The 14009-nt window shown below is 40.9% G+C and overlaps 1 protein-coding gene across 2 annotated transcripts in view; it reads right to left on the bottom strand.

Annotated features, from left to right (window-relative positions):
- LOC311066556 (uncharacterized protein) overlaps positions 1-5709 on the bottom strand; it is a 35532-nt gene extending 29823 nt beyond the window's left edge. Inside the window, exons 1-4 of one of the 2 annotated variants that reach the window (XM_084087786.1) lie at positions 5221-5709; positions 5127-5145; positions 4682-4810; positions 15-157 (exon numbers count right to left, since the gene is read on the bottom strand). In XM_084087786.1, the coding sequence (XP_083943912.1) occupies positions 15-157; positions 4682-4810; positions 5127-5145; positions 5221-5307 (378 nt within the window). In that variant the 5' untranslated portion in view covers positions 5308-5709. The remainder of the gene's footprint in view (positions 1-14; positions 158-4681; positions 4811-5126; positions 5146-5220) is intronic. The other variant, XM_084087785.1, reaches the window with a different exon arrangement.
- Between the last annotated feature and the right edge of the window lie 8300 nt (positions 5710-14009).

Here is a 14009-nt window from a genome sequence, read left to right as displayed (position 1 = left end):
GGTCATATGTTCACCTGTTGTCGGCCAGCGAGGCTGATCTGATCAGAGGAGAACTCAGGCTTGTATCCGCATCTATATCTATAACTATAACTTGATCCTGTGTTATAATTGTTCTCTGACCATGTGATCCATGTGCCAGTGAGATGGCGAATGGTGCCTGAGAACACAAGCGTCAGACAGAGTTTACACAAGTCTACTGTACAACTCAGTCTATGATCTTTAGTAAACAATTCTTCACTATTAAGATAATGTAATTACTGTAAAAATACTTAAGTATTTATTATTAATACTTATTAATCGTCCAAAAAAATATTTTCGAAAAACTATCTTTTCCGGTTCCACAATGTGTGAGAGTGTGTGTGTGTGTGTGAAGCATCGGCATCAGCAAAATATCAGCATCATCATCATAATAAGAGTGATATGATCAGCTGTAATTCTGTCAACTGTGGCGTTTATGTTTATGTTTTCTGTGACTAAGAAGAGTTTCTCATTATCACTGACTCTCAGAAACACACATACACACACACACACAGACATGCTCACTAACTCACACACACACACACACACACACACTACACAATCTCTCTACACTCAGGGCTATTCAATTGGCGGCCCGCCAATCATCTCCATGCGGCCCGACGGCACCAACCTCCCTCCTCCTCTTTTCCTGGCGGTGCGGCTAATTCAGTTTGATACTCGCTCCGATTGACCTGAGAAACGTTTTACGTGCGAATATTTCAGCAGTTATTATATGTGTTCCGAATTTATGTCGACTGAACCAGCGATAGGCTACCAATCATTCGTGAATGAATCATTATTTTGGTTCGATTCTAAACGCGCTTGCATAACGGTCTAAAACTATTCGGATTCATTCGGACCGCTCCGTCACTGACTCATCTGAAGCAGTTTCTCGGTCAGTACAGTATAACAACAAATAGCGATGTTTACAGTTGTTTCAACACGGCCCAGCACGGAGTTGCGTTTACTCCCGGTCCCGGACACTGTTATTAAACAGCGTTGCGACAACCAGTGGGAAGCATTTCAGTTCGACAGAAACCTCTCTGTTACAAACCACAAATCACTCGATGATTTATCTAGTATTAAATCGGATGAAACAGCCTCAACATTCAATAAGACTGATGAGGAAAGCAGGAGAAACAATTGTGGCATGAACGGAATTAGAAAGACTTTAAATCCCCTAATCACCCTTACAAACATTTACCATGAATTTACTGTAGTAATTTACCATGGTTGGGCAGAAATGTGTAGAAATAGGCCTATTTATATTGAATACTATGTAGTAATAAATAAATATAGTAAATATATACTATAATATTATATAGTATAATAGTAAATATAGTGATTTATATTGCATTAGTTTTGGGTAGAGGAATATATAATTAATGCTTGTTATGAAATTATGTCAGTTTCTTTGTAAAGGTGCGTGTAGTTTTTAACTTGTGTTTAGGCATTTTTTATACATTGGGAGTGAGTAGCCTGTGGTTAACAAGTCTCACTGTCAGAATATTTTCATTTAAGCATAACAATTATAAATAAAATTATTATTATTTCTCACCAACAGCTATAAGTTTGTATAAATAATGTATTTGTTCCAAGGAAAATAGTTGTACACAGCTGTAAATGATCAAGTTTTTTATTTATTCTGGTTTTATATATTTGCATAGGCTACTGTTGGGTATCACATTTCCAAGTAAATACCACACTTTTTTAGGGTTACTTTAACTTATTTATTGAAACTGTTATGTTTCAATAAATAAGATAAACCCCCAAACCAACCCACCGGCCCACCTCAATTTGATAATGCGGCCCTCGAATGAAACTAATTGAATAGCCCTGCTCTACACACTCTCTACACACTCTACACACTCTCTACACACACTCTACACACACTTTCTACACACACACACACACACACACACACACTCTCTACACAATCTCTCTACACACACACTACACACACTCTCTACACACTCTCTACACACTCTACACACACTCTACACACACTTTCTACACACACTCTACACAATCTCTCTACACACACACACACACACACTACACAATCTCTCTACACACACACTACACACACACACACACTCTACACACTCTCTGGTAGAGACTACACAACATTCCTCACGGGTTAGTGACATCACCAACCCTAGAATTTGCATAAACCCCGCCCCCTGAACAGTCCATGTTGAGAAGAGGAAGAGTTGTTGTTAGTCGAGCTCATTTGTGAGTCAGCTCAAACTGTAGCATCCGTCTTTTCACATGCAATAGAAAGTCACTCTGTGTGCATCTCACAACAGTTCCTATACGAGCCATTTATAGATTATCATGACAGAATATGCTAATTGAAGATAGTTAACTCCACATCAGCAACATAAATTCATCAACTAACCATTCAGAGATGTCCTGTTGCATTCTACGTGTTGTCACTTCTTTTTAAGTCTCTCCATCTTTGTCTGACTCCGTTTAAACATAAAAGGCAGAACAGTTTCTGTCATTTTAGTGTGTGTCTGCGTGATGTAATCGGAGCTGCTAACACACAAGCTCTTGAAGCTCCGCCCCCTGTGCCGGGAGCAGCAGCTCATTTGCATTTAAAGGGCCAGACATAAAACAGTGTGTTTTTGCTCACCCTCAAAAAGTGACAACTTTAACATGCTATATAAAAATATCTGTGGGGTATTTTGAGCTAAAACTCAGTAAGGGGGACATCAGAGACTTATTTAACATCTTGTGAAACATACCACCCCTTTAAATGTTAATTATTACTGGTAAGCTACTGCATCAAATACAGTGAGGAAAATAAGTATTTGAACACCCTGCTATTTTGCAAGTTCTCCCACTTAGAAATCATGGAGGGGTCTGAAATTGTCATCGTAGGTGCATGTCCACTGTGAGAGACATAATCTAATAAAAAAAATCCAGAAATCACAATGTATGATTTTTTAACTATTTATTTGTATGATACAGCTGCAAATAAGTATTTGAACACCTGAGAAAATCAATGTTATTATTTGGTACAGTAGCCTTTGTTTGCAATTACAGAGGTCAAACGTTTCCTGTAGTTTTTCACCAGGTTTGCACACACTGCAGGAGGGATTTTGGCCCACTCCTCCACACAGATCTTCTCTAGATCAGTCAGGTTTCGGGGCTGTCGCTGAGAAACACGGAGTTTGAGCTCCCTCCAAAGATTCTCTATTGGGTTTAGGTCTGGAGACTGGCTAGGCCACGCCAGAACCTTGATATGCTTCTTACAGAGCCACTCCTTGGTTATCCTGGCTGTGTGCTTCGGGTCATTGTCATGTTGGAAGACCCAGCCTCGACTCATCTTCAATGCTCTAACTGAGGGAAGGAGGTTGTTCCCCAAAATCTCGCAATACATGGCCCCGGTCATCCTCTCCTTAATACAGTGCAGTCGCCCTGTCCCATGTGCAGAAAAACACCCCCAAAGCATGATGCTACCACCCCCATGCTTCACAGTAGGGATGGTGTTCTTGGGATGGTACTCATCATTCTTCTTCCTCCAAACACGTTTAGTGGAATTATGACCAAAAAGTTCTATTTTGGTCTCATCTGACCACATGACTTTCTCCCATGACTCCTCTGGATCATCCAAATGGTCATTGGCAAACTTAAGACGGGCCTTGACATGTGCTGGTTTAAGCAGGGGAACCTTCCGTGCCATGCATGATTTCAAACCATGACGTCTTAGTGTATTACCAACAGTAACCTTGGAAACGGTGGTCCCAGCTCTTTTCAGGTCATTGACCAGCTCCTCCCGTGTAGTTCTGGGATGATTTCTCACCTTTCTTAGGATCATTGAGACCCCACGAGGTGAGATCTTGCATGGAGCCCCAGTCCGAGGGAGATTGACAGTCATGTTTAGCTTCTTCCATTTTCTAATGATTGCTCCAACAGTGGACCTTTTTTCACCAAGCTGCTTGGCAATTTCCCCGTAGCCCTTTCCAGCCTTGTGGAGGTGTACAATTTTGTCTCTAGTGTCTTTGGACAGCTCTTTGGTCTTGGCCATGTTAGTAGTTGGATTCTTACTGATTGTATGGGGTGGACAGGTGTCTTTATGCAGCTAACGACCTCAAACAGGTGCATCTAATTTAGGATAATAAATGGAGTGGAGGTGGACATTTTAAAGGCAGACTAACAGGTCTTTGAGGGTCAGAATTCTAGCTGATAGACAGGTGTTCAAATACTTATTTGCAGCTGTATCATACAAATAAATAGTTAAAAAATCATATATTGTGATTTCTGGATTTTTTTTTTAGATTATGTCTCTCACAGTGGACATGCACCTACGATGACAATTTCAGACCCCTCCATTATTTTTCCAAGTGGGAGAACTTGCAAAATAGCAGGGTGTTCAAATACTTATTTTCCTCACTGTAAATCTTAATTTCCAGGTTTTGTTTAATGTCCCACAGTGGAGTTAATCTATTATATTTGGGTTTCATTTTTGAAAAATTCATATTTCCAACAATTATAATTTCTTGTGAATTCCAAAAAAAAACACAAAAAACACACACACACACACATCCATCAACAAGAAAAGAGATGTACGACTGATTACAACAACCAGACAGAACTAAATAAAAAATACTTGATTTAAAATGATAGTAATAGTGTAATATGTGCTGTGACTTACTGTCGATATTAATGGCCCATCTTACAGTGAGAGAGGACTGAGATTCACTCAGTTCTGCAGTCAGAGCATGTATGGGTGAAGGGTTCCAGTCATGATGTCTGTAGTATTCTTCAGGGTGACCTTTAAACTCTGGAAGTATTTTAATTTTACAGCATTGAAATGAAGAAAGAAAGAAAGAAAGAAAGAAAGAAAGAAAGAAAGAAAGAAAGAAAAATTAAAGAAAGAATGTTTGTTCTTGAAAGAAAGAAAGAAAGAAAGAAAGAAAAATGAAAGAAAGAATGTTTGTTCTTGAAAGAAAGAAAGAAGAAAGAAAGAAAGAAAGAAAGAAAGTTTGTTTGTGAAAGAAAGAAAGAAAGAAAGAAAGAAAGAAAGAAAGAATGTTTGTTCTTGAAAGAAAGAAAGAAAGAAAGAAAGAAAGAAAGAATGTTTGTTCTTTAACACTTACCTTGTTGACACGTTGCAACCTGGAATCAATGATTTAGTAAATTACTGATCAGAAGATTTTTAAATGATTTCTGTTATGAGATTATGTCACTTACGATACTGTGAGAAGTGCTGTCAGAAGTTTTCCACTGGATTAATAAAATAAAAGCAGTGATTTCCCTCATAAGGTTCAGAAGATCCATCTCAACAGACTTAAACAATCCAAACAACGATTGTCCAAGATTCTAAGTATTAAAAAGCCTTAATTCAACTGTCTAACTTAAAAAATGCTTCTAACCGACATGTTTCTGCAGCGAATGGCTTCCTCAGAGTGAAAACAAAGCTTGTGTTGAACAGCTTTACCTCTTCCCTGAAACACCCACACACACACCCACACACACACACCCACACACTATATAGATTACAGATGCTGAAGCAAAAAGTGATCACTCTTGGAGGGTTTCCACTGTCTGCAGTACCTGGCAGAGCATGTGAGCGGAGGGGAGCGCGAGCGAGCGGATCAAGGACGGAACGCAGAGCGGCTTTTTTAAAAGGACAGAGCGCCACCCTATTTCCCACTCCAGTTTCGCTCCGCTCACACTACGAGTCTGAAGCATGCTCAGTCAAGCCTGACCCAGAATCCATCTATCTTGCACAGTCAGGGGCGGCGCCAGAGATGTGCTGAGGGGGTGCTAGATCAGGGGAGCTGCGCATTATAGGCCTATACTAATAATAATTGAGCAAAACTTGGCCACTAAATATTTAATATGCAATTATTTTAATGATCACAATTAAAGTTTTAATTTTATTAAATTGAACAAGCGCAACATTCAGCATTCAATCAAATATTCTAAAATATGTATTATTAATAATAAGGTTATTTCAACATAATATCTCGTTATTTCAACATAATATGTGTGTAATATATATTCCTTCTTACATAGGCCTAATTTGTAATTTGAAATAAAACATTTCTATTTGAAAAATGTTGTTGTTGCTCATTAGTTCTTTAGGAGGTAAGGCTGTGGTCTAAGCTAAAAGTGATATACATGTAGATTTTTTTTCCTTTTTTGGAGCGAGCGGGGGGCGATTTGAGTGGAGCGCGAAGCAAACTGCATTGAGCGCTGAGTGATAATGAGCAGAGCGGCCTGATGTAGCTTTGAGCGGGGGAGTGGAGGGGTGAACAGTTCCGTGAGCGATGAGCTGAGATTCTCACCGCTCCACTCCGCTCATATGCTCTGGTACCTAGGACTTATTTTAGTTCCACCTCAGTTGAGGTTCCGTGCGAGCCGTACCGATACTAAAGTGTGACAAGTAAACACTGCAGATCACTGATTGGTCAGAGAGAATAGTCATTGTCAGCATCATTGGATTTACGACACGAGACACCAAAGCTGTGTCCCAGTTCACCGAGGGTGCTTCTCATTTCTTATTTGTGCATCCTCGTTTCCTTTCCTCGTTTCCTTTCCTCGTTTCATTTCCTCGCTTCCTTTCCTCGCTTCCTTTCCTCGTTTCCTTTCCTCGTTTCATTTCCTCGCTTTCTTTCCTCGCTTCCTTTCCTCGGTTCCTTCCCTCACTTCCTTTCCTCGGTTCCTTTCCTCCTATTCTTCCTTTCCAAAGAAAAGGAGGATGGTGGAATAGAAGGAAAGTTTATTTATACATTGGAATCCTCGCTTCCTTTTCTCGTTTCATTTCCTCGTTTCATTTCCTCACTTCCTTCCCTCGCTTCCTTTCCTCGTTTCCTTTCCTCACTTCCTTCCCTCACTTCCTTTCCTCGCTTCCTTTCCTCATTTCATTCAACTCACCGGTGTCTCCTCGCTCATAACTCATCTGGAAGCTCCTCACTCCTCGATCCTCACTCCTTGATCCTCACTCCTCAATCCAGAATTGAGATGTCCTTCAAGATGGCTGAGCTCGATCGGTTTCTGGGTCATAGGATGAAGGACAGAAACAGAAGGTCGCGGACATATGCGCTGCAGTGCTTCCAGAAGAAAAGGGAAAGTTCGCTACTGAGAGTGACGTGCTTCATCGCGTGGGAAGGAGGCTCGATGTGTCCCAGAAACCAAGAGCTGTGATTCTCCTGTTCAGATCCAGGCATATTACAGACTTAAATAAATTCTGATGTACTTGTTACATCATAAGAAGGATGGCGTCTACGCTAATATTAGTCTCTCTGTTTATCCGAGGTTTACCGCAGTCCACCGGATCCAGGCCGTATCCAGATCAGATGAAGAACCTGCGCCTGGACATGATGACAATGCAGTCCTGAAGGGTCATCCAGTACCTCCCCTGTTTACCGCAGTCCGCCGGATCCCGCAAGTTACCCGTTTTACATTTAATACAATATAATATAATAATTTTGGTAGATTTACAATGCTAATAACAATGGAAATGTGTCATTACAGTCTGTAAATATCTCTTAACAACACAATGCAATCACTAGTAAGACTTCCTGTTAATAAAAATGAATTAAGTGATGTCTCATGTCTGAAGTCAAGGACAGGCGTCCAATGACATTGTAACCAATGACATTTGAGGTAATTAAAACAGTAAGTCCCGCCCCTCGACTGCCAAAAATAAAAGTGTTCGAGCGAGCAAAAGCATCAGGCGAGAGGAGATCAAGCGCGAGAGCGTGGGGAATGATCATGTGCGTGCGCGACGGCTTGTAGTGTGTGCAGAGGAGATGTCATGCGCTTGCGCAGGGTTTGAATGAGCTCGCGAGTTCCCGTTTCCTCGCGTGTAGATCTGTTATCTTCTCGCAAATGTCATTTACTGGGCGCGCCAGCTTCAGTTGTGCGCTCCGTGAATATTGTCATTGATTTGCCGCCATAGGCGAGAGAGAAAGTGGGGCGGAGCGGGGGTGTTCAAACGAGCTGTTTTATTGGCTGGCACTTAGCCAATGAAATGGGACTTCTGTTGTACGCGATGATGTCACGACACCTGCGTCCACGGGGACGATCTGAAACGCTAAAATCGCTTAATGTATTAGACTGATATTAAAAGAAATAAATGATATTATCAATCTCAGTGGAAATGTCAATTTATGGTAAATTGTAAAAAACTGTAAATTTAATGTAAATGTACGGTTAGATCTATTACAGTTATTCACCATGTATAGTTTTCCACCGTAGCACCTAACCCTAACCCTAGTCTTTTACCGTTAAAATCACGATCCTATTTTAGTAAAAATGATTCATTCATATTAAAAATGAAATCTTGTTAAGCATGTGGTGTATAAGAAAAAGAAAAAAATATACGTATGATTATTCTTTTATGGTTATTTCTATGATTAATTCTTTCAAACTTGTATTCTTGTATTGATCCATTTATGCTTTTTGTCTATTGCATCTTTTATTATCATATACTCATAGTCATACTCATCTTCATGTGTATCTATTCAGTCCAGACATTTAGTTTACTTCTACTCTGACAAATGCACGTCTATTCGTGGGCTGGACATGCTAGGCTATTTGTTTTTTCCGTTTTCTGCTCAGTGTGGTCTCTTGTCTAATAACTGTGTTATCTTGTTTAGTTTCACATGAGATGGTTATCTTACCTGGAATTCAGGTACAGCTGTATTTGCACAAGGTGTAGACATGATGGAAAATAATGGAAGTGCTCCTATACTTCCTTTCCAAAGAAAAGGAGGATGGTGGAATCGAAAGAAAGTTTATTTATATATTGGAATACTTGATCACTCAAGCGTCACTTCACAGCGTCATCAGCAGCGCTCAGAGGATCTGCCCATATGTTGTTGAAGTTTGGTTATTTTCAGAAATTCATAATAAATAATAATAAAGCAAGAAACCCTGTTGAAATATGTGAGATGTGTGGTTTATATAAACTGCAAAGGTAAAGTATAAATTAAAATTATTGTGACCGATATGAAGTGGGAGGAAAATGTATACGTGCATCACGTTTAGTCGATAAAACTCACCCGTCTCCTCGCTCATAACTCCTCTGGAAGCTCCTCACTCCTCTATCCAGAATTGAGATGTCCTTCAAGATGGCTGAGCTCGATCGGTTTCCGGGTCATAGGATGGAGGACAGAGGAGTGAGGAGACGAGGATGGATGAGAAGCACCCAGGAGCTGCTCCTCCGAAGGCCGCATCTGAAGGCCGATTGCATCACAGCGGCGCGACGAAGTCTTTCCAGATTCTGCAACATGACGGGGATGGTCTTGAACACCCTGTCTGTTTTTTTTCGCGCAAGTTTAATTGTTGTCAGCGTGCTTATTCAACCATAGAGAAGGAACCTCTTGCTCTTGTGCTCGCCTTTCAGCACTTTGAGGTCTATGTGGGAGGTGCTGCATGTCCGGTTGTGGTCTATACAGACCACAACCCTTTGGTTTTTCTTGATCGCATGCGCAATTCTAACCAGCGCTTAATGCGGTGGAGCTTGATTCTACAGGGCTGTAACATGGAGATTAGGCACATCCGAGGACGTGACAATGTAGTTGCCGATGCATTGTCTCGTGCTTAATAGGAGAGTATGGTAAATAAATTGTGGTATAATAAAAAACAACAACTTATTTGTTGCACTTTATTTATTTATTTTTTTTCCTCTGTTCAGTTTAGCAGGTTCCTGGAGCCATTGCTGAATGTGGGTTTGTAAGTGTTTATTTGTAAAAATGTATTAAGTTGTTGACTTAAACCCCAATTTATTTTCTTTAAGGGTGAGGGTGTTACGCTGTCAAGCAAATGGGAACAGTGTTTGTGCTGCTTTGTGCGTTGTGTTTCTGTTTCCTCCATAGGTCACGTGACGTCTCGCCGACTGCTGATTGTGGGCGGGGCAACTGCTTTAAAGATGCCTTGGTTAACATCCGCTCTCTCTCTCACTCTCACTTCCGATCCGCTTCTGGTGGCAGACGGAGCGTAGCTCCGAGGTGTCCCGTGTGTTTGGCCCGTTATGCCTCTTTATGGAGTTTCCCCGTGTCGACTTGATGATCGTGTTTTTTTATAAGCACGTTCCTGGTGTGGAACTCATGTTTGTTAGATTTTAGTTTATAACTTTATTTAGAGCTGGTGGTAATCGGTGTTGGGTTTTCACGTTACTTAGTTTAGGTTTAGTTAGGGCAGCAGTCAGAGGACCCGGAAGACTCACGGAGAACATTGTCGTTGGTTTTCGAACGGGAGGTAGGCAAGTGTTATTTCTCCGGTAGACATGTGTGCGCAGGGTTTTCTTTCTGTCTGTTTTGTTACTTTCTTTTACCACCATGCTCTGTTTATGACTAATTACTCATCATTTAAATCATTTATAAATAAATAATTTATACACCGTCACTGAATCTCTGTGGTCTTTATATGTTATGATGTTCCATTTTAATTCATTTAATGGGCTCGTAACACCAAGTCGAAGGATCCAGATATTTCTAATATAGGGGAAGCGCAAGATGGCAACCGTGGAGGATGTAAATCTGTAAGGTTGGAAAATTTCTTCTTCAAATTCCTCGCTTTGTGGTAACTATATTAACTTGATCGAGTAGTAATTCAGTAATCTAGTTTACTCCACTTTTGAGCTGTATTTGGTGCAAAATATATCTCATCAGAAAGTTTAAAGTTCCAAGAAAGAAACTCAAGAGGTGGCTGGATGCTGAACAGGAAGTCGTGGAGGTGCATAATTATGCACAAATCCAACAGCAACGTGAAACTTTGCTTTCTAAAGGTTTGATCGAATTTGATTCGGCTCTGCATACCCCCGATTCAAAGAAATAATAGAACGAGCCATCCCTCCTCGACCTGCAAAACTACATTGTCAGAATGCTGACAGAAAAAATCAATGAAAGAGCTGACGGTTTGGAGAAAATTATTTTAAAAAACACCAGATCAGATGAAGGACCTGCGCCTGGACACATCCATGACACATCCCTGAAGTGCCAGCCTCATCAGCCCTGTGAAGGCCTCATCGACACGACAGCCATCGGCACTGATCCTCAACACTTGATGACTCTGACTTCCAACCAGATGGAACTGGATAATATTCTGAATGTTCTGATCCAATCTGACCTCTGACCTGTAATGCTGCCTGGATCATAATCACACACTGTTCGCTCATTGGCCAGAGGAGAACTGAGCGATTGAGTCTGGGTTCTCCCAAGGTTTTTTCTCCATTCTGTCACTGATGGAGTTTCGGTTCCTGTCACTGTTGCCTTGGCTTTTGGCTTGCTTAGTTGTTCCTTAATTTTCTTCTAGAAACAAACTTTGTTGTATTATTTTCATGTTATCACTGTGAAGCTGCTTTGATACAATCTGTATTGTAAAAAGCGCTGTATAAATAAAGGTGACTTGACTTACTGTGGAGAAGTGCAAAGAAAAGCAGCTTTAAGAAGCTGCAGACAAGTAGTCACAAAAGTGTAAAATGCCATTCACAAAAATACAATGACTGACACAAACTTGTAATATATATTTGCACTTATTCTTACATTCACATTCGCAGTACAACCTCAATTATGCACTTGCAACTTCTCAAATCTGTCACTGCAATTTCAAATTTGGCGCCTTGACTTTTGCTACTATCTTCGTGATATATTAGATGCAAAACTAACTTGTGCACTTAAAACTCAGTGGCGGCAAGTATGTTGGCAAATCAATGACAATATTCACGGAGCGCACAACTGATGCTGGCGCGTGCAGTAAATGACATTCGTGAGAGGATAACAGATCTACACACGAGGAAACGGGAACTCGCGAGCTCATTCAAACCCACATGATCATTCCCCACGCCCTCGCGCTTGATCTCCTCTCGCCTGCTGCTTTTGCTCGCTCGAACAATTTTATTTTTGGAAGTCGAGGGGTGGGACTTACTGTTTTAATAACCTCAAATGTCATTGGTTACTTCCCCTTTTCCAGAAGTCAGTTGTGATTGGACGCCTGTCCAATGACCCGTAATTCACTTGACTTCAGACATGATATTTCTTTTATTTATTTATATGAATGTGTAATGTGATTTAATGCATTGTTAATATAGAATAGATTCTTACCAGATACTTTATTAACAGAAAGTCGTACTAGTGATTGCATTGTGTTGTTTAGAGATATTTACACACTGTAATGACACATTTCCATGGTTATTAGCATTGTACATCTACCAAAATTCGTATAGACCTCAATACTTGGTACACAGTGACGGAAACATTCGATAATAATAATAATAATTTGTTACATTTATATAGCGCTTTTCTAGGTGCTCAAAACGCTTTACATGGAAGGGGGAATCACCCTCAACCACCACAAATGTGCAGCATCCACACTGATGATGCGAAGGCAGCCATATTGCGCCAGAACGCCCACCACACACCAGCATACTGGTGGAGAGGAGACACTGATGAAGCCAATCAGTATATGGGGATGATAAGGAGGCCGTGATGGACAGAGGCCAAGGGGCAAATTTGGCCAGGACACCGGGGTTACACCCCTACTCTTTTTCGAAGGACATCCTGGGATTTTTAATGACCACAGAGAGTCAGGACCTCGGTTTAACGTCTCATCCAAAGGACGGTGCTCTTTTGACAGTATAGTGTCCCTGTCACTACACTGGGGCGTTAGGACCCACACAGACCACAGGGTGAGCGCCCCCTACTGGCCTCACTAACACCTCCTTCAGCAGCAACCTGGTTTTCCCAGGAGTCTCCCATCCAGACACTGACCAGGCTCAACCCTGCTGAGCTTCTGTGGGCAACCAGTCTTGGGCTACAGGGTGATATGGCTGCTGGCCAACGATAGATCGTTTTTGAGTATGAATGTGTCATTTTGAGTAGAAAATTTACTCCAGATGTCACAAAATGGCAAGTTACCAAACATAACAACAAAAGCAATCATTGTAGCCAATCACAGACATGATGAGCTCGTGAACACAACGGCCAATCAGAGGTGTTTATGATTCTGCTCAACAGCGCTCAAAGCCTCGCATTTTTTAAATTTCAGTACCGACTTGGTGATGTGATGTTGGTACTTTTGACAACACTATAACATTACATTTTCAGTGAATAAATTGGGTGTTCGTAAAGGATTTTAAATGTTAGATGAACGTCCCTCACACGAGGCTGATCGTATTTTTGGGGCCTGTAGTTATTAAGGGCCTGACGCAAACCCTACCCATAATACCCTGCGCTGTGCCTCTCCTCAGGACACTGATGCGCGTGTGACGGCGTGGAAGGGTGGGTCGGTTCTGGCGTGTTTGGACACCACACAGGAGCTGTGGATCCACCAGCGCGAGTGGCAGCGCTTCGGTGTGCGGATGCTCCGAGAACGAGCCGCCTTCGTCTGGTGAACCGTGGGGAAGCACATCAGATGGTCAGAACCATTCCCTGTACCCACTGCTTCTTACAAAAGCCATGTTTATATAAAAGATAGGCTACTTATTCTTATACTTAAGTACTTTATCTTTAAAATAAGTTGCTATTTAAATTTCCCCCTAACAGTTCTGGAACTGAACAGCTTTTGTTGAATCTCATTATGTAATTATTGCATTTGTACTTTTCATTTTCTCAACAAGAACAAAAACCAATAAAATTGTGAACGGTGTAATAATGTTTACTTAATTATTACTTACTATGACAACTCGTAGTGTAGTAAAGCACTACATTATCGAATAAGTGAAATATTTGTAATGTAATATAAATATTGAGTATCATGTAATAACATTGTTGCATTATGTTGTTTTATGATAAATTGATTACATTATGAAATCATCAAAAACATAATCTCTTTCTTGGGTTACACTTTATTTTATTTTTACATGTACATTTAATCATTTAGCAGAGGCTTCCATCCAAAGCCAATATAAGCCGTTTGTCACAGAGCCAGCAATGAGTGAGCGAGTGATTGGCTGATTGATTGTGGAAGAGGCGTGTCTTCGGCTGCTTCTGGAAAGATGTGATGTTTGAAGGTCTCCTATGCTGAAATCT

The sequence above is a fragment of the Abramis brama genome (genome assembly GCF_963993115.1).
Source record: "Abramis brama genome assembly, chromosome: 16".
Classification (NCBI taxonomy): Eukaryota; Metazoa; Chordata; class Actinopteri; order Cypriniformes; family Leuciscidae; genus Abramis; species Abramis brama.
Note: the sequence above shows the minus strand (reverse complement) of the source record. Positions and strands in the feature narration are given on the sequence as shown.